Source organism: Ahaetulla prasina, chromosome 18 (assembly GCF_028640845.1).
Source record: "Ahaetulla prasina isolate Xishuangbanna chromosome 18, ASM2864084v1, whole genome shotgun sequence".
NCBI classification, from domain to species: domain Eukaryota; kingdom Metazoa; phylum Chordata; class Lepidosauria; order Squamata; family Colubridae; genus Ahaetulla; species Ahaetulla prasina.
Genome location: NC_080556.1, coordinates 6,485,627 through 6,509,225, shown reverse-complemented (window position 1 = coordinate 6,509,225; position 23,599 = coordinate 6,485,627). Strand labels below are relative to the sequence as shown.

Sequence of the window (23,599 nt, the reverse complement as noted above, 5' to 3'; positions counted from 1 at the left end):
TGGAAGCCAGGAAGCAAAGCTGGCTGGGGGAATTCTGGGAGTTGAAGTTCGTCACCTCTCTTACACCCACTAATAGGCAAATGCAAAGATTTGGGGGAAGGAAAGAAGTATTTTTTTATAGGGACCTTGAAACCCAGGCCTGATTCACCTACAGCTGGTGTCAGGGCCTAGGGTCACCCCGCCAAAGAGGGCCATGTGAGTTTCCCCCCAAGCGAAGACGTCTCCTTTTTGCTGGCTGTGTTTGCAAAGGGTGAGCTCCTGGATATCGTTCTGGTCCAGCAGCCAACTCCAGAGGTTGACGTGGCTCATCCAGCCGGAGAAGGCATCAGCGAAGACGTCCAACATAGCGTTCTTCCTCTTTCCCAGGATGGGCGTCCCGCCGCTCTGGACGACGTAGTTTTTCTGAATGTTTCGGGCGGTGCCCACAGCTCCGTTGACCCACAGGTTGATGGTGCCCGAGCTGGAGACCCAGGTAACGCAGTGGTGGACCCAGTCTTCTGCCCGGCGGTGCAGGTCGAACTGCACAAACTTGCCCCCGATCCACACGCCTACCGCCGTGCCGACGCTGATGACCAACTCGTTCTCGCTCTCGGGAGTGGAGTAGAAGAGAACGGTCTGCCTGCCCTGGTTGCTGTTCTGGACCCAGAAGCAGAGCGTGAAGGTTTTGAGTTGCATGGGCTTCAGAGGGACGATCGTCACGTAGCTGGCCGTGTTCTCCAAGGGGAAGTGGAAGGCTTGCAAGCTGAGCTGGTGGTGACCTGAAATAGAACAACCAGACAAGGTCAAGCTTTGCTGGAAGGAACTAATTTTGTTTATGGCTTCCCCTTGAGTTGATCCTTGGAAGAACCCATGAGAAACTCATTAAATTGATCCTTGGAAGAACTTGGGAGAAGCTCATTAAACTGATCCTTGGAAGAACTCGGGAGAACCTCCTTAAATTGATCCTTGGAAGAACCCAGGAGAACCTCTTGTTCATAGGTGGTCCTTGAGTTGATCCTTGGAAGAACTCCAGAGAACCTCATTAAATTGATCCTTGGAAGAACTCGGGAGAACCTCATTAAATTGATCCTTGGAAGAACCCAGGAGAACCTCTTGTTCATAGGTGGTCCTTGAGTTGATCCTTGGAAGAACTCCAAAGAACCTCATTAAATTGATCCTTGGAAGAACCCGGGAGAACCTCATTAAATTGATCCTTGGAAGAACTCGGGAGAACCTCATTAAATTGATCCTTGGAAGAACCTGGGAGAACCTCATTAAATTGATCCTTGGATGAACCCAGGAGAAACTCTTGTTCATAGGTGATCCTTGAGTTGTTACCTTTAGAGCCCTTCATGGCTTGCAACCAGGCTATCTGAGGGACCGTCTCTGGCCAGCCACATCCACATTACCTACTAGAACAGGGGGGCAAGGAATATTACAAGTCCCATCCCCTAAGGAGGTCCACCTGGCGAGACCCAGAAGAAGAGCCTTCTCCGTGGTGGCTCCCTCCCTTTGGAACATCATCCCTGCAGAAATTAGACGGGTTCCCGCTCTGGTACTCCTTTTGGAAGGCCCTGAAGACATGGTTCCACCAGCGGACCTGGGGAACCCAGACTGTGAAGGAGTCCATCAAATCCTGTACTGCCACTGTGTGTGTGAGTGTATTGCATTTTGTATTTTCACTGTTTGTAAAGCCGCTTAAGAGTTGCTGGGAGCGAGTCGGCAGAATGGGGATTTTGCAGTATCCTTCCCCTGGAGTGGGGAGGGAATGGGGATTTTGCAGTACCCTTCCCCTGCCACGCCCACCAAGTCATGCCACGCCCACCACAGAACCGGTATTAAAAAAATTCGGATTTCACTACTGCTCCCAAGACTCAAAACAGCCTTGCCTCCTCGCTTCCATGGGGCTTCCAGAATTGGTTCTGGTATCTCCTAAGGTGGCATATTTGATTTCCCAGCTGGGTTGAGAAATAAGGTTATCTGAAGACACTTCACGGTCAACAAGGAGGTGCTCCTTACCAGGTCTGCCTATGACATCCAGGATATACTTCTTCATGTCACCAAGACTATTCCACATTTTATTCAGCTTGCTGGAGATGCTCTCGGGCCGACACCTCCCTAAAATGACAGAGCGTTGAAACAGTTTGTGTTTCAACTCCTACCTTCAAAACGACGCTACAGAGCACTGCATGCCAGAACAACTAGACACAAGGACAACTTTTTCCCCCGAAGGCCATCACTCTGCTAAACAAATAATTCCCTCAACACTGTCAAACTATTGACTAAATCTGCACTATTAATCTTCTCATAGTTCCCATCACCCATCTCCTTCCACTTATGACTGTCTGACTGTAACTGTTGCTTGTATCCTTAACAATTTATATTGATATTGATTGTTTCCTAATTGCTTATTTGTACCCTATGACTATCATTAAGTGTTGTACCTTATGATTCTTGACGATTGTATCTTGTCTTTTATGTACACTGAGAGCTTATGCACCAAGACAAATTCCTTGTTTGTCCAATCGTACTTGGCCAATAAAGAATTTTATCTTCTATCTATCTTAAGAAGGTAGGGGCCTGAGCAAAAGAAAGGGTCTACCCTGGAGGAGAGAGGTGATCAGGGAGGCGTCTACTCCAGAGTAAAGGTTTACTCAGGAGGAGGAGGAAGACAAGAAAAGGAACCAGAGACTATATAAAGGTAACAGTTCCCCCACATATGTGTGCTAATCGTTCCCGACTCTAGGGGGCGGTGCTCATCTCCGTTTCAAAGGCTAAGAGCCAGTGCTGCCCGAAGACGTCTCCGTGGTCATGTGGCCGGCATGACTCAACGCCAAAGGCGCATGGAACGCTGTTACCTTCCCACCAAAGGTGGTCCCTATTTTTCTACTCACAATTTTTACCTTCTTTCAAACTGCTAGGTTGGCAGAAGCTGGGGACAAGTCACGGGAGCTCACCCCGTTATGCGGCGCTAGGGATTCGAACCTCTGAACTGCCGCCCTTTCGATCGACAAGCTCAGTGTCTTAGCCTTTTTAATTGAAGAGAATTATAATAAAAGCCCTTAATTCCCTCCAACTGAGTTCACAGTTTATGGCTGAGTTGGGTGGCGTCTTACAATTCTCTTCCTGGTTCCCATCTTGAGATCGGAGCCCTGGGAATGTGTGCTGATCCTATGGAAGATGATTTTCCCCATCCTACTTAAATACACCCTTTGTCGGGGGCGGGGGGAGTCACTCCTGCGGTGTACCTTCAAATAGCTGAGGGGAGAAAGATGCTTTGACTATCCGTTGGTTGAGAGGCTGGATTTGACGGTAATCGTTTCTCAAAGTGTTGTTGTTCCAATCCAGCAAGGTGTTTTCTAACAGATCGATCTGCAAAGAAGTAAATTGTGAAGTCGGGGGGAGGGGGGAATATTGGGGACCCACAGTAATAAGAGGAATGTAGTGCCTAAAGAACAAGGGCTAGATTTTTGCCAACAAGTGTGTTCAACACAGCACAAATCCAGCTCTCCTGCAAAAAAATATAAAGAAGAGAACGGCCCAGTTCACATAACTTAATCTACCTTAACGTGGCTTGTTTGTTTTTTGGGTGGGCGGGGCTGCCTGAACTGAGCAACTGTGGCTTGCAAAGCAGAATCGGTGTCGTTTAAAAGCAAAACCAATTGTGCAGGGGTCTCTGCTTTGCTGGCTGAGGAATTCTGGGAGTTGAAGTCCACAAGTCTTAAAAAGTTGCTAAGATTGGCGATCCCTGGTTTAGTGCAATGTGTCGATCCAAACCACGACTGAATGCAGCGTAAACCTAAACCGTGGTTCAGTGCAATGCATGGACAGTATAAAGGAGGAATATTTCTTGCCTGGGTGTAAGACAGCTTGATCGGTGCGTCAAATACAGTCCAGATCACATTTTCGGTACATGGTGGAGTGGTCAACGAACCATGATAGCGGTAGAAATTGGAGAGGTTTTCCGGCAACATGGCTAAGATATCCAGGCTGTCGAGAGTGGTTGAATACCCTACAAGAGAAAAAAAACAACCTCTCTGCGTACAACGAACTTGTAAAACAGGGCAGAATCGGATGAAGGAGCACTGGTGGATCTAAATGACCCAATGTTTTAAAAAGTGCCTTTAAACTGAGATTATTTGGGAACACAGGAGAAAAGGAAAGCAACAAGAAAGGTGAACCCGATACCTTTTGGAGGCTGGGCTTTGTGAGTCCCAAGAAAGCCCAGACTGCACCAAGCGATGTGCAAACCAAGCATATAATAATAACAACAACAACAACAACAACCACCACCACCACCACCACCACCTTCCATTGAGGACCTATATACAGCACGAATCAAGAAGAGGGCCATGAAAATATTTACAGATCCCTCACATCCTGGACATAAAATGTTTCAACTCCTACTCCTATTAAAACGACGCTACAGAGCATTGCGCACCAGAACAACTAGACACAAGGACAGTTTTTTGCCACATAATCCACATGATCAAAAACTTAAAGATGCAATAAAGTTACTACAGAATCAATTTAATATGATAATGGCTGATCAGGTGGCAACAAATATACAATATGCCAAACATAATACTTTTTGTAACGCAAATAGACCTGGTAGGTGGTTAGCATACACTTTAAGGAAAAGACAAAAACAACGTACTATAGAAAAAATAGAATATAAAGGTAAAGAGAGATATCAACAGGATAAAATTAAAAAAGCTTTTTTAGAATATTATACAAATTTATATCTTAAAGATAATATATTGAATAGGGATATTGATAATTATTTGAAGGAATATAAGGTTAAAAATTTAACTTTAGAACAAACGGATGAACTGAATCGGCCTATAACCTCGGAAGAAATTATTTTGGTAATTAAACAATTAAAAATGGGGAAAACTCCTGGTATGGATGGGCTCACAGTTAGTTATTATAGGAATTTACAGGATGAGATGTTAGGTCCACTTAAGGAATTATTTAATCAGATACAACTAGGAGGGAGAATTCTCATGGAGAACCTCTTTTATTTCATTGATACCAAAAGAGGAACAGGATTGTTCTAAACCTGGGAATTATAGGCCAATCTCACTTTTAAATAATGATTATAAGATTTTTGTTAAAATAATAGCTAATAGATTAATGTTGATTCTGCAGCGAAGAATTCATAATGATCAATCTGGATTTATAAAAGGGAGACAGATGAGGAATAATGTTAGGCAGATTGTTAATTTACTGGAGTACTTAGAAAAGAAAAATTTTATTCCAGCAGCATTTATTTTTCTCGATGCAGAGAAAGCTTTTGATCGATTGCATTGGGATTTTTTATTTAAATTAATAGAAAAGATGCAATTTGGAGATGGTTTTTTAAGAATAATTAGGGCAATTTATGGAGAGCAAACAGCACAGATTATAATCAATGGTAGCTTAACAGAACCTTTTAAGATTGCGAAAGGAACAAGACAGGGATGTCCTTTATCACCATTATTGTTTATTTTAACTCTAGAACCATTATTGGATAAAATACGAGAAGTAAAGGAGATAGAGGGAATTAGAGTTAGACAATATGAATATAAGTTAAGAGCTTTTGCAGATGATTTGGTGATTACTTTAACAAACCCTATAAATTCTAGTAAATCTTTGTTGGAAATAATTGATCAATATGGGAATGTCTCAGGGTTTAAGGTAAATCAGAAAAAGACAAAAAGTGATAATAAAAATATGGCCAGACAACAGAAAGAAAAACTAGAGGAAGTAACAGGATTTGAAATTGTAAAGAAGGTTAAGTACTTAGGGTTTATATTACGTCATCAAATGTGAAATTGTATAAGAATAACTATGAGGTTTTATGGCAAAAGTTCAGAAGGAGTTGATTGTTTGGAAAAATTGCAATTATCTTTGCTGGGAGAATTGCTGCTATTAAAATGAATGTTTTACCTAGATTTTTATTCCTCTTTCAGATGATACCAATAATTAAGAAAGATAAGAATCTTGAGGAATGGCAGAAGGGAATTAACAAATTTATATGGGAAGGTAAAAAAGCTAGGGTTAAGATGAAAATAATTCAAGATTCTCGGAAAGGGAGGTTTAAAATGCCTAATTTTAAATTATATTATGAAGCAGCTGCTCTCTGCAATAAGTGATTGGTTTAATTTAACAGAGGACAGAATTTTGAATATAGAAGGTTATGATTTGCTATATGGATGGCATGCATATTTAATTTATGACAAAAAGTGGATAAGGCCTTTAAAAATCATGTGCTAAGAAATGCCCTTCTGTGTTTGGAAAAATACTCTTATAAACTAAATTATAAGGTTCCTATATGGGCAAGTCCTAGACATACAGTAGAAAATATAAACATAGAACAGAATCAGGAAATGATTACATATAAAGATCTGTTGTATACTGAAAGAGGTAATTTGCAGTTAAAATCTCTGCAAGTATTAAGAGAGGAAGGGAAAAATTATACTTGGTTTCAATATGAGCAACTACGTGCTAGATGGAAGGAGATCAGAAAATTGGTATAGAGCAGAACGAGGAAATTTGGTAAAGCAAATTAGAAATCAGTCTCAGGAGCATATAAAGAGATTGTATAATGTGTTACTTGAAATAGATTCTGAAAGGGACTTGGTAAAGGACTGTATGATAAAGTGGGCACAAAATTTTCAGGAGCCAATATTATTGGAAACTTGGGAAAAATTTGGGTTAGAAATGTTAAATTCACGAGGCACAGAATCTGAGGGAAAATTTTATAAAATGTTTTATAGATGGCATCTAGATCCTAAAAATTATCGTATGTATCCAGAAATGCAAGCAAAATGTTGGAGATGTAATTGTGATGACGCTACATATTTTCACATTTGGTGGACTTGTAAGGACATAAAGGCCTTTTGGATAAAAATTTGGTGGATTTTACAAAATGTTCTGAAAAGAAGATAAAGTTCCTGCCGCAATTTTTCTTGTTGGGAATTATTACGGATTGTACAGTAATTGAGACTAAATTGATTTTAAATCTAATAACTGCAGCAAGATTACTAATAGGACAATATTGGAAGAAAAAGAAGTACCAACAATAGAAGAATGGATATTGAAAGTTGCCAATTTGGCTGAGATGGCGAAGATATCAGCCTTTTGAAAGACAATACGCAAGAAAGATACTTAAAGGAATGGAAAAATGGATTGACTATATTCAACGTAGATATCAGACTAAGAGTTATCAGACTGTTTTGAATGATTATGATGTATTATTTTGATTGCTTTTGGGGAAGTTAGGAATTGATGATTGTAGGGTATAATTAAGTTGGGACGAAAATTTTTAGCATATGTTTGTTTTATTTTAACTATACCTTGTGCTCGTTCCGGGAAGTCGGAGGGGGAGGAGGGGGGGAAAGGGGAAAAAAAATTTTTGTAAAACTTTTTGAATTAAAAAAAAAAAAAGGACAGTTTTTTGCCCCGAAGGCCATCACTCTGCTAAACAAATAATTCCCTCAACACTGTCAAACTATTTACTAAATCTACACTACTATTAATCTTCTCATCCTTTTCATCGCTTTCCATTTATGACTGTATGACTGTAACTTTTTGTTGATATCATTAAGGGTTAAATTGCAACCTATGACCATCATTTGTGTTGTAAATGTTGTACCTTTGATGAAGGTAATTTTTTTTTTCTTTTTCTTTTATGTACACTGAGAGCATATGCACCAAAACAAATTCCTTGTGTGTCCAATCACACTTGGCCAATAAATTCTATTCTATTCTATTCTATTCTATTCTATTCTATTCTATTCTATTCTATTCTATTCTATTCTAACAACAACAACAACAGAGTTGGAAGGGACCTTGGAGGCCTTCTAGTCCAACCCTCTGCCCAGACAGGAGATTTCTCCCCTGCTGAGTTTTTGCCAACAAGTGTGTTCAACACAGCACAAATCCAGCTCTCCTGCAAAAAAATATAAAGAAGAGAACGGCCCAGTTCACATAACTTAATCTACCTTAACGTGGCTTGTTTGTTTTTTGGGTGGGCGGGGCTGCCTGAACTGAGCAACTGTGGCTTGCAAAGCAGAATCGGTGTCGTTTAAAAGCAAAACCAATTGTGCAGGGGTCTCTGCTTTGCTGGCTGAGGAATTCTGGGAGTTGAAGTCCACAAGTCTTAAAAAGTTGCTAAGATTGGCGATCCCTGGTTTAGTGCAATGTGTCGATCCAAACCATGACCGAATGCAGCGTAAACCTAAACCGTGGTTCAGTGCAATGCATGGACAGTATAAAGGAGGAATATTTCTTGCCTGGGTGTAAGACAGCTTGATCGGTGCGTCAAATACGGTCCAGATCACATTTTCGGTACATGGTGGAGTGGTCAACGAACCATGATAGCGGTAGAAATTGGAGAGGTTTTCCGGCAACATGGCTAAGATATCCAGGCTATCGAGAGTGGTTGAATACCCTACAAGAGAAAAAAAACAACCCCTCTGCATACAACGAACTTGTAAAGCAGGGCAGAATCGGATGAAGAAGCACTGGTGGATCTAAATGACCCAATGTTTTAAAAAGTGCCTTTAAACTGAGATTATTTGGGAACACAGGAGTATACTGCACGAATCAAGAAGAGGGCCATGAAAATATTTACAGACCCCTCGCATCCTGGACATAAACTGTTTCAACTCCTACCCTCAAAACGACGCTATAGAGCACTGCACACCAGAACAACTAGACACAAGGACAGTTTTTTGCCCCGAAGGCCATCACTCTGCTAAACAAATAATTCCCTCAACACTGTCAAACTATTTACTAAATCTACACTACTATTAATCTTCTCATCCTTTTCATCGCCCATCGCTTTCCATTTATGACTGTATGACTGTAACTTTTTGTTGATATCATTAAGGGTTAAATTGCAACCTATGACCATCATTTGTGTTGTAAATGTTGTACCTTTGATGAAGGTAATTTTTTTTTCTTTTTCTTTTATGTACACTGAGAGCATATGCACCAAGACAAATTCCTTGTGTGTCCAATCACACTTGGCCAATAAATTCTATTCTATTCTATTCTATTCTATTCTATTCTATTCTATTCTATTCTATTCTATTCTATTCTATTCTAACAACAACAACAACAACAGAGTTGGAAGGGACCTTGGAGGCCTTCTAGTCCAACCCTCTGCCCAGACAGGAGATTTCTCCCCTGCTGAGTTTTTGCCAACATGGCATGGCAAATTGCTATTTGGTTGGCAAAAATATGCATTTATTGATTGATTTTCCCCTCCCTTCTTTCTAGATGGGATGCTTAAACCAGGTTAAAAAAATAAATAGATGGAATTGAGCAGCTTGGGCGCCCCTGGACTTCATCTCCCATCAGCCCTTGAGCAGCACAGCCAATGGCAAGGGATTGTGGGATCTTGCAGCCGGGCGCATCTGATTGGTGCGTGTGGGAGAATCTCCTTTGATTTTCAGTATCAGCCCAAGAGAAGGTGCTTCCCTGCCCCCCTCCCCAAAAGTCCAGGCCTTACCTGCGTACTTAATTTTGGCCAATTTGGCAATGAAGTCGCTGTAGTACGCGTTCTCAAACCGGCTACCCTGAAAACAAACGAAATTAAAAGAATTAGATGTCTATGTTGCCCGACTTCCAGTGACAAAGGAAACGGATTTGCCTAATTCATGGTGTTCCTCCTCTCCCCACCAAATGACACCATGTAGATCCTGGCTGTTCTTGAAGGAAGAAAAAAATGGGGTTTATTTGCTTTTGGGATGGGAGACCACCAGGCGAGCCTTGCAAGTTGAACATCCCGGAAATAATGAGCATCGGATTGAATTAATCTCAAAGGAGAAGAACACCTATAATTAGAACTGCAGAAAAAATAATTGCTACCAACCTGCCTTCCATTGAGGACCTGTATACTGCACGAATCAAGAAGAGGGACATGAAAATATTTACAGACCCCTCGCATCCAGGACATAAACTGTTTCAACTCCTACCCTCAAAACGACGCTATAGAGCACTGCACACCAGAACAACTAGACACAAGGACAGTTTTTTCCCCGAAGGCCATCACTCTGCTAAACAAATAATTCCCTCAACACTGTCAAACTATTTACTGAATCTGCACTACTATTAATTTTCTCATCGTTTTCATCACCAATCTCTTTCCACTTATGACTTTGTTGCTGGCAATCCTTATAATTTAGATTGATATATTGACCACCATTTGTGTTGTAAATGTACCTTGATGAATGTATCTTTTCTTTTATGTACACTGAGAGCATATACACGAAGACAAATTCCTTGTGTGTCCAATCACACTTGGCCAATAAAAATTCTATTCTATTCTATTCTATTCTATTCTATTCTATTCTATTCTATTCTATTCTATTCTATTCTATATTTTGCTTCGCTCCCTTTCTCTCCTTTTAATTTAAATGTCCCAATTTGCCCTCAGAATATTAAAAATATATATATGACCAGTCATTATTTCCCTATTCTTTGCTGCCCCCTCGTGTTAGGTTCAGGGTTGTGAACCGAAGTATAATTTTAAAATCTCCAAGAAGGTTTTATTTTTCAATTTCAGAACTTTATTTTAAACCCTAAACTTGATCGTTTCCAGCCTTTAAAAGCCACCGGACAGGTTGAAGTGCCGCAGTGACACTTCTTCATTTTAAAGCAATTTTTAAAAAAAAACACCCATCTTGATAACAATCCCCGATTGATAAGCTAAGCCACCAGGTGGGTTTGTTAAATTGTGGCTTGGGTGGGAGGTTGCAAGCCAGCTACTCGCTCTTAAAAACCACAATTGAAGGATGCGCAAACCTGACTGAGCCACATTTTAAAACAAGCTGTGATGTGAATCCAGTTACAATTGATCAGATTTGGGGAAGAAATGAAGTAGCTGATTCAGATTGGGAGACAGAGTTTGTGTGTGTGTGAAGAGAGAGAGAGAGAGAGAGGGAGGGAGGGAGGGAGGGAAGGAGATAGATAGATAGAGAAAGAAGCAGGCCCATCTTTTAAGCCAGAAGCAAACAGCTGGAAAATTAAGCTGAATTCCCAGTTAGCAATTTTTCCGAACTGCACAACAACAATTTGGACAGCTACAAAGGGCCCGGGAAACAGTAATTCTTAGCCTTCCCTTCTGGAGAGATCTTTTTGTTAAGCAGATGTCAGACAGATGTTGGGGAGGGAGCAGGCAATGGGAGACATTCTCTGGGAAATTGCCTCTTGGGCTTCCAATTGTCCTGGGATGTTTGCATGAAAACCTCCTTATATTTACTCATATAATATATACTATATATTATATACTATATAATCTTTTGTATGATACCTACATATATTGTTATGACAAAATAAAATAAATAAATAAAATAAATAAAACGAAAACCTTGCTGTGGCTTTTGCTTTGATCTGGAAATCCAAATTTTGCAAAACCAAAAGGAAGCTACTTGTTTGCAATGCCAGGCAAATTTTTAATTTTTATTTTTTTTTAAAAAAAAGTCAAACCTATACTGCCCAACTTTTCCACGGAAAAAATTAAAATGCGCTATAATCGCATTGTGTTGTAAAGCAAGCGTATACCAATGAACACCATTTCTTATAAAATGTAGTTGCAAAAAAAAAACTTGTGTTCCAGATTCCTTGTGATGTTTCGGTCCTACGGTTGAACCCCATTTTTCTTCCCGCAATGTTGGGGAAATACCCAAAGGCAGGTACTTTCAGTGTCTAGGTGTAAATCGTATTTCCCCCCTCCTTTAAAAGTGCTGTTTTTTGAATACGGAACAAGGGAAGATGGGCTGGGAAGTGGCTCACCAGGCTAATGCAGCCTGTTATTAACACACAGCTGCCTGCAATTACAATTACTGCAGGCTCGAGTCCCACCAGGCCCAAGGTTGACTCAGCCTTCCATCCTTTATAAGGTAGGACCCAGATTGTTGGGGGGGCAATAAGTTGACTTTGTATATAAATATACAAATAGGATGAGACTATTGCCTTACACAATGTAAGCCGCCCTGAGTCTTCGGAGAAGGGCGGGATATAAATTCAAATTAAAAAAAAAAAAAGAGAGAGGATGGCGAATTCGTGTTGGGAGGCATTTGTTTTACTTTGAGTTGAACGACAAAGTTTGTTTTTCCACGGACTAAGTTTATTTATTTATTTTTATTTGCATTTATATCCCGCCCTTCTCCGAAGACTCAGGACGGCTTACACTATGTCAAGCAATAGTCTTCATCCATTTGTATATTATATACAAAGTCAACTTATTGCCCCCAACAATCTGGGTCCTCATTTTACCTACCTTATAAAGAATGGAAGGCTGAGTCAACCTTGGGCCTGGTGGGGCTTGAACCTGCAGTAATTGCAAGCAGCTGCTGTTAATAACAGACTGTCTTACCAGTCTGAGCCACCAGAGGCCCTATTACCACCTACTTGGGCCTGGGTCACAACAGTTTAGCCCAGATCCTTGGGAAGGCCCTCGATAGGTGGATAGAAATGCCCGTTCCAGTCTAAACCTCTCAGGCTGCGACTAGAACCGTAACACACATGTTGGATTAGAACCACGAGGAGACATGATGGGATATGTTGAGAAACGTTCCTTTGAAGGGTCTTTAATGAATTTGTAGTACCAAAGAGGTGGGACAGAAGTCGAGGGCAGCTCTGGCTCTTTGCCACTCAACTTGGATGGGCCTCTTATTATTATTATTACCCGTATATACTCGAGTATAAGCCGACCCGAATGTAAGCCGAGGTACCTAATTTTACCACAAAAAACTGGGAAAAACTATTGACTCGAGTATAAGCCTAGGGTGGGAAATGAGGCAGCTACTGGTCAATGTAAAAAATAAAGATAGAGCCAAGTAAAATAACATGAATATTTATTTGAACGAAAAACAATAAAAGTGCAAAAGTGCAAAATGTTCGGCGCTCATTTTTATTATGCAGCGCCCCCTGCTGGACATCTATCAAAAATACAGTATCTTTTAAAAGTACATCGAGACGTAGACTCGAGTATAAGCCGAGGGGGCCGCTTTTCAGCACAAAAAACGTGCTGAAAAACTCGGCTTATACTCGAGTATATACGGTAAATTTATTAAATTTTTAAAAGACTCTTGTGGCATACAATGGTGGTACTTACCACAAAAAGAAAAGCCAGAACCGCTAGCCCGTCGGGTTTATTCTTCGCTTCGTCAAAACTGGAATAAGCTTCTGAGTTGTAGTGGACAATGTGGAGCTGCGGATAAAAACAAAACATGGGTGAAGGGTTTTCGTTACTAAGCAAAGCAGTTGTTAAGTGAGCCCTGCCTGATTTCACAACCTTTTTCCAGAATGGTTTAGTTGTTACGTGAATCTGGCTTCCCTCGGCTCGTCGGAAGCCGGCTGGGACGATCGGAAATGGTGCTCACCTGATTCTGGGATGTAAATTACATACCGGTTGCCAAGCAACTGAATTTTGATGAAGTGATTGTGGGGACGCCGGCGTTGTCGTAAGTGTGAGGATCGGTTGCAAGTCACTTTTTAGTACTTTGAACGGTCGCTAAAACAAATAATGGTAAACCGGGGACTGCCTGTCATGCAAATACAAGTAGTCCTTGTACCTCGACCTACAACGGCTCATTTAGTGACCGTTTGAAGTTACAAGGGCACTAAAAAAAGTGATTTATGGTCCCTTTTTTACACTTTAGGTCTGCTGCAGCATCCCTGTGGTCTTGGCGACTGACTCATATTTACGACGGTTGCAGTGACCAGAGAAGAGCTGGGTGTCGTACATTCGAATACAATTAATGCCTGTTATTAGAACACAAAGCCTGCAATTACTGCAGGTTCGAGCCCCACCAGGCCCGAGGTTGACTCAGCCTTCCATCCTTTATAAGGTAGGTAAAATGAGGACCCAGATTGTTGGGGGGGCAATAAGTTGACTTTGTAAAAAAAAATATACAAATAGAATGAGACTATTGCCTTATACATTGTAAGCCGCCCTGAGTCTTCGGAGAAGGGCGGGGTATAAATGTAAACAAAAAAAAAAATTAAAACTAGAAGAATTAATCATAGTTATTACATTGAATCAACCTATATATTTCTAATAGTAACACACATTTATATTAAGTTACCGTCTGTCATGATTCAAATTGTTCCCCGTTTTCTCTTGTTACGGCTTTTATTTTATTCTATAAAAGTGCATGCGCTAATATTCCCCCTTCTCTTATTTCTGTCTCTTACGTCAGCTTTTAATCAAGTCACCCTTTATTAAAAAACGTTTTCTTTCTATCCTACCTAACTTCTGGTCATGTCACTTATCAGACAACAACAAAAGAGAGAAAACTTTTGGTTAGAATGTATGACACCCAGATGCTATGCATTGATGTGTTTGTAAATAAATAAATAAATAAATAAATAAATAAATAAATAAATAAATAAATAAATAAATAAATAAATAAATAAATAAATAAATAAATAAATAAATAAATAAAATAATAATAATAATAATAATAATAATAATAATAATAATAATAATAATAATAATAATAATAATAATAATAATAATAATAATAATAATAATAATATTTTAATTTATAGACCGCCCTTCTCCCGAGGGACTCAGGGCGGTGAACAGCCAGTTAAAATACAGGAAAACAGACAATATTAAAAAACAACCCTTAAAAAACTCATTCAATTGGCCAGAACTAAAACACAATTATACCCTATAAATTATTAAAAATTTAGAACCCCAATTAATCAAATAAAAAAAAAAATTTTTTAAAAAAAAAATCAAGCCAGTCCAGCGAGACGGAACAAATAGGTTTTAAGTTCGCGGCGAACTTAAATAATAAAAATTTAAAAACCTGTAAAGACAGAGAAGAGCTGGGGGTGGGGGTGGGGGGTGCAGTTTGCCCCATGAGCCAAGAAAGCGTTCAGTTCCACACACATACACACCCCTCCCTCCCTCTTTCCTGTCAAGACCCTCCCTCAAAAACTGCGTCATCAGCGGATTGAAGGGTTCTACCCAAGTGTGGGCTGCTGGGGGTTCGGGAGAACCTCTAGCTAAGATTCTGTGCAGTTTGGAGAACCCCCAAATCTCACTTCTGGCTGGCCCCGCCCACCCCTCCCTGCCCCTCTCAGGAGTCCCCACGCGGCCCGTTTTGGATGCACGTTAAGTGCAGGGCCCGAGCGGAGGCTCGGGGAGGGCGAAAAACGGGCTTAACGGAAGTTCAGGAAGGGCCTCCAGAGCCTGGGGAGGCCGTTTTCGCCCTCCCGGAAGCTCGAGAAAAACCTTTGGAGCCCGGGGAGGGCAAAAATGGCCAGCAACCAGGCAGAGAACTCCTTGCTAAAATTTTTGAAGCCCACCGCGGATGTCCCTCTCTCCCCTTTTGTCGTCCTCTTCTACCCCAGGTGAAAACGGAGTGTGACGTACCTCGGCCATATACCGCAAGCCGTCGATCGTGTGTTCGGAACCGCTGTTCTCTTTCTCAATGCCGCCCCAGTGCAGGTGAAGCTGGATGGCTGTGAATTTCCCGGGGAGGCCTTTTATAATCTTCATGGACGAAGGAAGGTGTATGGCAACTGGAAAGGGGCAATCAGAAAAAGAGGGAATCAGACCAGGGGTGAAATGTAAAATTTGTTACTACCGGGTCTGTGGGCTTGGTGGCTTGGTGGTGGTGGGGTTAATGTGAATGGGTGGGCGTGGCAACTTTTTTTTTTAACTTTTAAAAGCATTTTTTTTACAATCTCTTCGGCTGAGTTGCCTGATTGTCTTTTAAAAGCATTTTTTTTTGCTTTTAAAAGAAAAAAAAAGCCTCCGACGATCAGGCAACTCTGCTGGAATCGTGAGAGCCTTTTAAAAGCATTTTTTTTTTTACAAACTCTTCCCCTCAGGTGCTTTGGAGAATAGCTTGACTCCCTCTTCTTTGGGGCAGCCCCTGAGATATTGGAACACTGCTATCATGTCACCCCTAATCCTTCATTAAACTAGACAGACCCAGTTCCTGCAACCGGTCTTCATATATTTTAGCCTCCAGTCCCCTAATCCTCTTTGTTGCTCTTCTCTGCACTCTTTCTAAATTTTCCATATCTTGGGCTGCAACCGGTTTAACAACCAGTTCGCTTCACGTGCACATGGGTGCAATTTGAAGCTCAGCTGCTTGCTTTCTAAGGCAGGATAGGGCAGGGGAGGAGCCAGCTGATCGTCGGAACTACCAGTTTGCTCGAACCGTTCCGAACCGGCAACAGCCCACCGCTGGAATTGACATCAGCTCTCCTGGTTATTCCTGAACTTTTCCATTCAATGGGATCGCAGAATTCCAAGGCCGCAAAATTAATTCACTTTGGGACTTTAGATTTGAACCCGCAGCCCTGGAATCTCTTAGCGGTCTCTTATCTGTCCTTTTTCTCTCTCTCTCTGTCCAGTTATATATTTTTCCACGCCAAAAGCCCACCCAACCTTGATTCTCTCCCTCTCCTTTTCTAGTTTGCTTTTGAAAATAACGCATTCCTGGTTTTAGAGTATATCAGCAAGTTAAGAATACAGGGTTGGCTGGGCACTGGGTATTCTGTAATTGTTCCAAATTCTAGCAATATCGCCGTTCGTCCGTAATGTTGGATCGGTGCTTTTCTTGTTATTTTCTCTCTCTCTTGCACTCTCTCACTTTTTTTTTTTTTTTTGGTAACGCCTCGTGCATTTGTATAAACCGTCCGCCCGATCCTCTGTTGTTTCTGGCGTGCCCACAGGTGGATTGAGGAAACCAGCACAAAAATTAGCGAAATAGAATGTGGAAGGGCATAAAGAAAACGATGACGGGGACAAAAAAGTGAGAATGGATCACGACAGGAGCCGCGTGCGATTAAAAAAAGCAAACAGCCCGACTTCGTTCACAAATAACATTCCGCTGGTTTTCTTTTAACTCGAGCTTCTGATAAACCTTGAACTCTTCATGCGTGGGGGGACGGTTTAAAAATGAGTTTGCACCCCGATTTTAATCCTCTTGAAAAGGAGATGCTCTCTCACTCTCTTAGCTGTCTTTGCACAGCCCCGTTTTAATCCTGTTTAAAACGGGGCTCTGTTTTAAAGGCGCCTTTTTCACCCCAGTTTTAATCCTGTAGTTCAGACAGGTTTAAAGCAGGGGTGGGCTTTGAAATTTTTTGCAAGGGGTTCTGTCCCCGGTTGCTGGATGGGCGTGGCCGTGATGGGCATGTCGGCCTCCTGGATCAAGGCAGAGGGGCGGGATTTTGCTCTCCCCGGGCTCCAGAGGCATTCCTTGAGCCTCTGGGAGGGCGAAAATGGAGACCCTTGGCCTGAACTTCCAGTAGGCCCATTTTTCGCCCTCCCCAAGCCTCTGCGCACTCTGCACTTACCTGCATCCCAAACGGGCTGCGTGGGGTCACCTGGGAGGGGAGGGGAGAGGTGGGCGGAGCCAGCCAAGAGCGGGATTTGGGGGTTCTCCAAACTGCACAGAATCTTAGCTAGAGGTTCTCTCGAAGCCCCGCGAACCCCCAGCAATCCACTCCTGGTTTAAAGTGCTTAGAAATATAGTGAGGTCTGGGAATGCGATTTTACTGCTCCAGAAAACCATCTTAAAAGTTCGAGAAGCTTCGGTTTAGTGAATGTGGAACAAGCCAGCATGTAACATTCTCGGGATGGTTGACAAGGATTTGTATATGTATCTCATTATAAAAAATCCTGTCCATTTTCATTGTGCAGGTAGTTCTCGAGTTACGGCGAGAGTTTTTATGGCTAAGCGAGGCGGCCGTGAAGGGAGGCGTGCTCCATATGATGACCTGTCTCGCCCCAATTGGTAAGTGAATCAGTGCCGTTGTTCATAACGCCGTTGTTAAGTGAATCTGGCTTGCCTGTTGACTTTGCATGTGTCGTGTCCCACTCCTCCGCTGACGGCCGGGTCAGGGAAATCCGAATCAGGCGTGCCTCTGCAGCTCTGCCAAAGTCCTAGCAAAGTCCTCAGGGCAGGCAGGAGACCAGAAAGTGACTTCAGCAAGATATGTTTAGACTTTGCCTGACTCAGAGAATGCCAGAAAGCAGGTCCTTTATATAGGCCATGGGGTGTGGCTCCATGACTCAGCACTTATCCAGGCCTGCCCCTCCCTTCCTTCTGTTGCCTCCGCCTATCAAGTCTTCTGACGCGAGGGTCACTCCAGTCTGCAGCTGTTGGCAATTGACCTCCCTCAGGCTCACATGCTGTGGAGGAGGGGGAGGGGTCTAGTTGCTCCGTTTGCCTGGGCATGGAGCCAGAACTGGGGGCTGGAGATACTTCCTCCTCTTCAGCCTGTCTGGGCATGGAGCCAGGGCTGGGGCTGGGAGGCATACTAGGACATTCCTCCGTGTTCGGAAGCAGATAAGAAGGCCCCGGCTGTGGTGAGATCGGACGAGACACAACAGCATGTCAGAAGGCCGCAAAATGACCCCCGGAACCCTGCAACGGTAGTTACATAGGAGCCAGTTGCCAAGTATTTGGATTTTAATCACGTGACCCCCTGGGGATGCTCCGAAGGTCATAAGTGTGAAAAAACAGTCATAAAGTCCCTTTTTTCCCCCCAGTGCCGTTGCATCTTGGAACGGTCACTAAATGAACTGTCGTACGTCGTGGACTGCCTGTATTTCCACGTTAGGCGTGTGAACTAGCCGTAAAGTAACTTTTTTCTGGTGCTGCTGTGACTTTGAACCGGCGGTGGGATTCAGCTGGTTCTATTCGGGTGAACTGGTAGCGGCTGCTGCTGCTGGAGGCTCCGCCCACCCGCCGATGTCATCGCGCCTTGTATTTCGATGCTCTGTGCATGCGCAGAAGGTCCTGGCCATGTGCGGAGGTGGTGCATGCGCTCACGTTTGCGAAGGTAAGTGAAAAGGGCCCCTGTGGCTCTGACTGGTAAGACAGTCTGTTATTAACAACAACTGCCTGCAATTACTGCAGGTTCAAGCCCCACCAGGCCCAAGGTTGACTCAGCCTTCCATCCTTTCTAAGGTAGGTAAAATGAGGACCCAGATTGTTGGGGGCAATAAGTTGACTTTGTATATAAATATACAAATAGGATGAAGACTATTGCTTGACATAGTGTAAGCCGCCCTGAGTCTTCGGAGAAGGGCGGGATATAAATGCAAAAAAAAAAAAAATACTGTCACTAAATGAACAGTGGGAAGTCAAGAACTACATGTAATGATTGCAGACTGGCTTACGAAAGATATGTCTTTTGTAAGCCTAAAAACACACCAGGGGCTGGACTTAGTGTTTTGCAGGAGGAAGGGGCATTGCATAGGGCAGGGGGCCAGCACCGAGAAGTCCCCGTCACCCATTGAGGTTCTCTGCGGTGACCCTCATCTGGAAATTTCATCCCCCCACCCTCCACAGACAGACTGGTGCCAACTCCGATACCCACTCATCTAGCTGGACTGAAACCACAGGCTTTGGAGAGCTAATGCTAGGTAATGTTGTGGGTTGCCTCGCAGACTTTAATTGACCGCCAACTCTTATTTATTCAGGTTTTATTGCCTCTGATTGCTGTCTTTCAGCTTCTGATTCTTGCAAGCTCAGGCAAGCTTATTGAAAGAAATAAATCCTGTGGCTGGCCGCCATAAAACAGGGCAACAAGCTCTGCAATATATATTCTGCAGAACAGGTTCTGACCAGTTCTGCCGAACTGGTAGCAGAAATTTTGAGTAGTTCGGAGAACCGGTAAATACCACCTCTGACTGGCCCCGCCCACATCTATTCTCTGCCTCCCGAATTCCCAGCTGATCGGGAGGAAATGGAGATTTTGCTGTAACCTTCCCCTGGAGTGGGGTGGGAATGGAGATTTTACAGTATCCTTCCCCTGCCATGCCCACCAAGCCATGCCCACAGAACCAGTAGTAAAAAAATCTGAATCCCACCATTGATAGATAGATAGATAGATAGATAGATAGATAGATAGATAAAGGTAAAGGGTCCCCTCGCACATGCGTGCTAGTCGTTCCCGACTCTAGGGGGCAGTGCTCATCTCCATTTCAAAGCTGAAGAGCCAGCGCTGTCCGAAGACGTCTCCGTGGTCATGTGGCCGGCATGACTCAATGCCAAAGGCGCACGGAACGCTGTTCCCTTCCCACCAAAGGTGGTCTTTATTTTTTTCTACTTGCATTTTTTACCTGCTTTCGAAACTGCTAGGTTGGCAGAAGCTGGGACTAGTAACGGGAGCTCACCCCGTTACATGGCAGCACTAGGGATTCGAACCGCTGAGCTGCCGACCTTTCGATCAACAAGCTCAACGTCCTGGCCCCTGAGCCACCACGCCCCTCCTAGATAGATAGATAGATACATATAAAAAGATAGGTAGGTAGTGATCTTAGGGCTTACTTTAAAGTTTAGGGAAATAAGTTATTCTGCTTTTTAAACTGATGTGCTGGATATGAGCAAAAAACGAATCCCCTGGATTACAAAGGGAGACGCTCACAATATCAGAGTTGGATGGGACCTTGGAGGTCTTCTAATCCAACCCTCCTGCTCAGGCAACGAGTACCTTATACCATTCTGTCCTGTCTCTTCTTAAATGCCTCCAGTGTTTGAAGCATTCACAACTTCTGGAGGCAAGTTGTTCCACCGATTAATTGTTCTAACTGTCAGGAAATTCCTCCTTAGTTCTAAGTTGCTTCTCTCCTTGATGAGTTTCCATCCGTTGCTTCTTGTTCTGTCATCAGGTGCTTTGGAGAAGAGCTTGATTCCCTCTTCTTTGGGGCAACCCTTGAGATATTGGAACACTGCTATCATGTTTCCCTTAGTCCTTCTTTTCATCAAACTAGACATACCTAGTTCCTGCAACCGTTCTTCATATGTTTTAGCCTCCAGTCCCCTAATCCTCTTGGTTGCTCTTCTCAAGCTCATTTTTGTTTAAAAGCTAGAGGTTTTAAGAGCTTGCAAGCTCTTTAATCACTGGATTTCTGGATCAGAAGTCTAGGATTTTGTTTCCCCCACCCTGCCCCGCCGCCCCAAGTGATATTCACCTGAATGGCCATTGTTGGTCATTTTGAACGCGTCGCGGCGGTAGCCATAACCCTGGAGCTGCAGCGGTTCCAGGTCTGCATTAAATCTGGCTTTTGACCTCTGGATATTGATGGGGGACTGCAGCTTCCCCAGGCAGTGTTCGTAGTACGTCCCCCATTCGTCTTCGCTGTGTTCCCCTTGGGTTGGCCCGGAGAGGAAGAGAGAGAAAAAAATGCTGTCAGATATGGCCAGAAGCCAAAGACGGGGGCTCGTCTTTCTACAAACGAGCTTTACAACTTCCAGATCGCCTGGGAGGTTAGTTTAATAGAAAGGAGCGGGGTTGATTTAAAGTGGGAAAGGAATGACACGAAAGGAAAAAGGAGAGAAGGTGAAAACAAAACCAGAAAAAAACCCCCCCACAAGGTATCATGTCTCTTCCCTCAGCTGAAAACGTATTCAGATTAACAGAGTTGGAAGGGACCCTGTAGGTCATCTAGTCCAACCCCCCCTGCCCAAGCAGGAGACCCTACACCATTTCTGACAGATGGCAGTCCGGTCTCGTCTTGAAAGCCTCCAGGGGTGAAGCTCCCACAACTTCCGAAGGCAACTTCTGTTCCACGGGTGGATGGTTTCTCACTGTCGAAAAACCCATGTTTAGAAGTTTGATCATCCGGCTTCTTATTTAAAGGAGAATTGTAAATTCATGTCTCCTATAATTATCTTTCCCCTTATCCTTTACTAAATGAAATCAAACATATATTGTGAGGTCCTTGGTGCTCTCTGAGCTTGGTGGTTTTCTTGCAGAATATCTCATTACCCAACTAGCTAACATCATCAGTGCTAGTACCAAAGGGAAGGAAGGAAGGAAGGAAGGAAGGAAGGAAGGAAGGAAGGAAGGAAGGAAGGAAGGAAGGAAGGAAGGAAGGAAGGAAGAAAGGAAGGAAGGAAGGAAGGAAGGAGAGAGAGAGAGAGAAAGAAGGAAGGAAGGAAGGAAGGAAGGAAGGAAGGAAGGAAGGAAGGAAGGAAGGAAGGAAGGAAGGAGAGAGAGAGAGAGAAAGAAGGAAGGAAGGAAGGAAGGAAGGAAGGAGAGAGAGAGAGAGAAAGAAGGAAGGAAGGAAGGAAGGAAGGAAGGAGAGAGAGAGAGAAGGAAGGAAGGAAGGAAGGAAGGAAGGAAGGAGAGAGAGAGAGAGAGAAGGAAGGAAGGAAGGAAGGAAGGAAGGAAGGAAGGAAGGAAGGAAGGAAGGAAGGAAGGAAGGACGGATATTTGTAGCTCAGGGTTGACCTGAGGGCTCCTTGGTGCTTTGATTGCTTTCTTGCAGATGTCTCATTACCCAGACTAGATAAAACGATAAAACATCGTCAGGGCTAGAAGGGAGTAAGGCTTTGTCAGATCCCACTCCCTTTTAGACTGATAGTGTTATGTAGCTGGGTAATGAAACTCCTGCAAGAAAACAACCAAGCTTAGAGAGCGCCAAGGACCCGACAATCTTCTTCCTCCTCCTCGCCACAAACCCCGCTCCCTTCTAGCACTGATGAGGTCACCTCGTTGGGTCGCGAAACGCCTGCACGAAAACAAACCAAGCTCAGAGATCACGAAGGACCTCCATTCCAAACCCAGAATTACAAATATTCTCCTTTATCAGTGATGAATTATAACTCAAAACCTTACGGTGGGTCCTGGCCAATCGCTGGGAGATAATTTCTTTTTCGGGGAATTTTGGGTGATGGAAGAAATTTGGAGACGATTTCTAGGGCTTCCCTGTAAACTAGAGACAGGGAGAATTGACAGATTACCAAAGCTCTTTCTTGGCTTTAATAAACTTCTTTTTTTTTAAGCCTTGAAACAATCCCTTCAGCTTCTTAAGTGCTCCCTTCGACCCACTCTCCCAGCTCTGTTTGCGGCCAGTCCAAAAATCTTTCTTGGCTCTCTCCCTGATTTTTAAGGTAGCTTCTTCGCCATTAGGAGTAAGAGGTATCGATCCATCCTTATTAGAGGACACCAACGTAGGAGGAAAGTTACGGGAACAAAATAGCTCCAAAAGAGACTCTCCGAGGAAAATTGGTTTCTCCTCTCAAAGAGTTTCTCCTTTGGACTTTTTGAAACCATCCTCCTGTTTGCCTGACTAGGTGGCTCAGCGGCTAAGACACGGAGCTTGCCAATCAGAAAGGTGGGCAGTTTGGCGGTTCGAATCCTTAGTGCAGGTCTCCTGCGTGAGCAGAGGGTTGGGCTAGATGACCTCCAAGGTCCCTTCCGTTACTGTTAATTTAATTTAAATTTAATCATCATCATCATCTTGGGACCATGTCCAAGAATTTTACAAAACACATCAAGAAATTGCAGGTTCCTGCAATAACACCAGCGGAACGGCAAAAAAATGCGCTACTCGGGAACGTTCGTATATTTTAAGAAGATATTTGGCTGATACCTAGGACACTGGCAGCAACCGGTATCAACCATTAGCGCCAGTCAGTGGTATTTGTGATGCATTTTTAAATGTTCAGTTGACTGTGTTTCATGTTTGATGAATAAAAGGAATAATAATAGGAGGAGGAGGAGGAGGAGAAGAGGAAGAAGAGGAAGAGGAGGAGGAAAAGGAAGAAGGAGAAGGAGAAGGAGAAGAAGAAGAAGAAGAAGAAGGAAAGAAGAGGAGGAGGAGGAGGAAAAGGAAGAAGGAGAAGGAGAAGGAGAA

General features: G+C 43.1%; 1 protein-coding gene across 1 annotated transcript; it reads right to left on the bottom strand.

Annotated features, from left to right (window-relative positions):
- Window positions 1–33: 33 nt before the first annotated feature.
- On the bottom strand, window positions 34–20,966 carry CA6 (carbonic anhydrase 6). Its single transcript, XM_058161180.1, has 8 exons — window positions 20,930–20,966; window positions 15,365–15,513; window positions 13,091–13,186; window positions 9,482–9,548; window positions 8,259–8,416; window positions 3,228–3,351; window positions 1,999–2,097; window positions 34–758 (listed from the first exon to the last, which is right to left on the bottom strand). The coding sequence occupies exons 1-8, from the start codon at window positions 20,949–20,951 to the stop codon at window positions 145–147; spliced, it is 1,329 nt and encodes a 442-aa protein (XP_058017163.1). The 5' UTR covers window positions 20,952–20,966; the 3' UTR covers window positions 34–144.
- Between the last annotated feature and the right edge of the window lie 2,633 nt (window positions 20,967–23,599).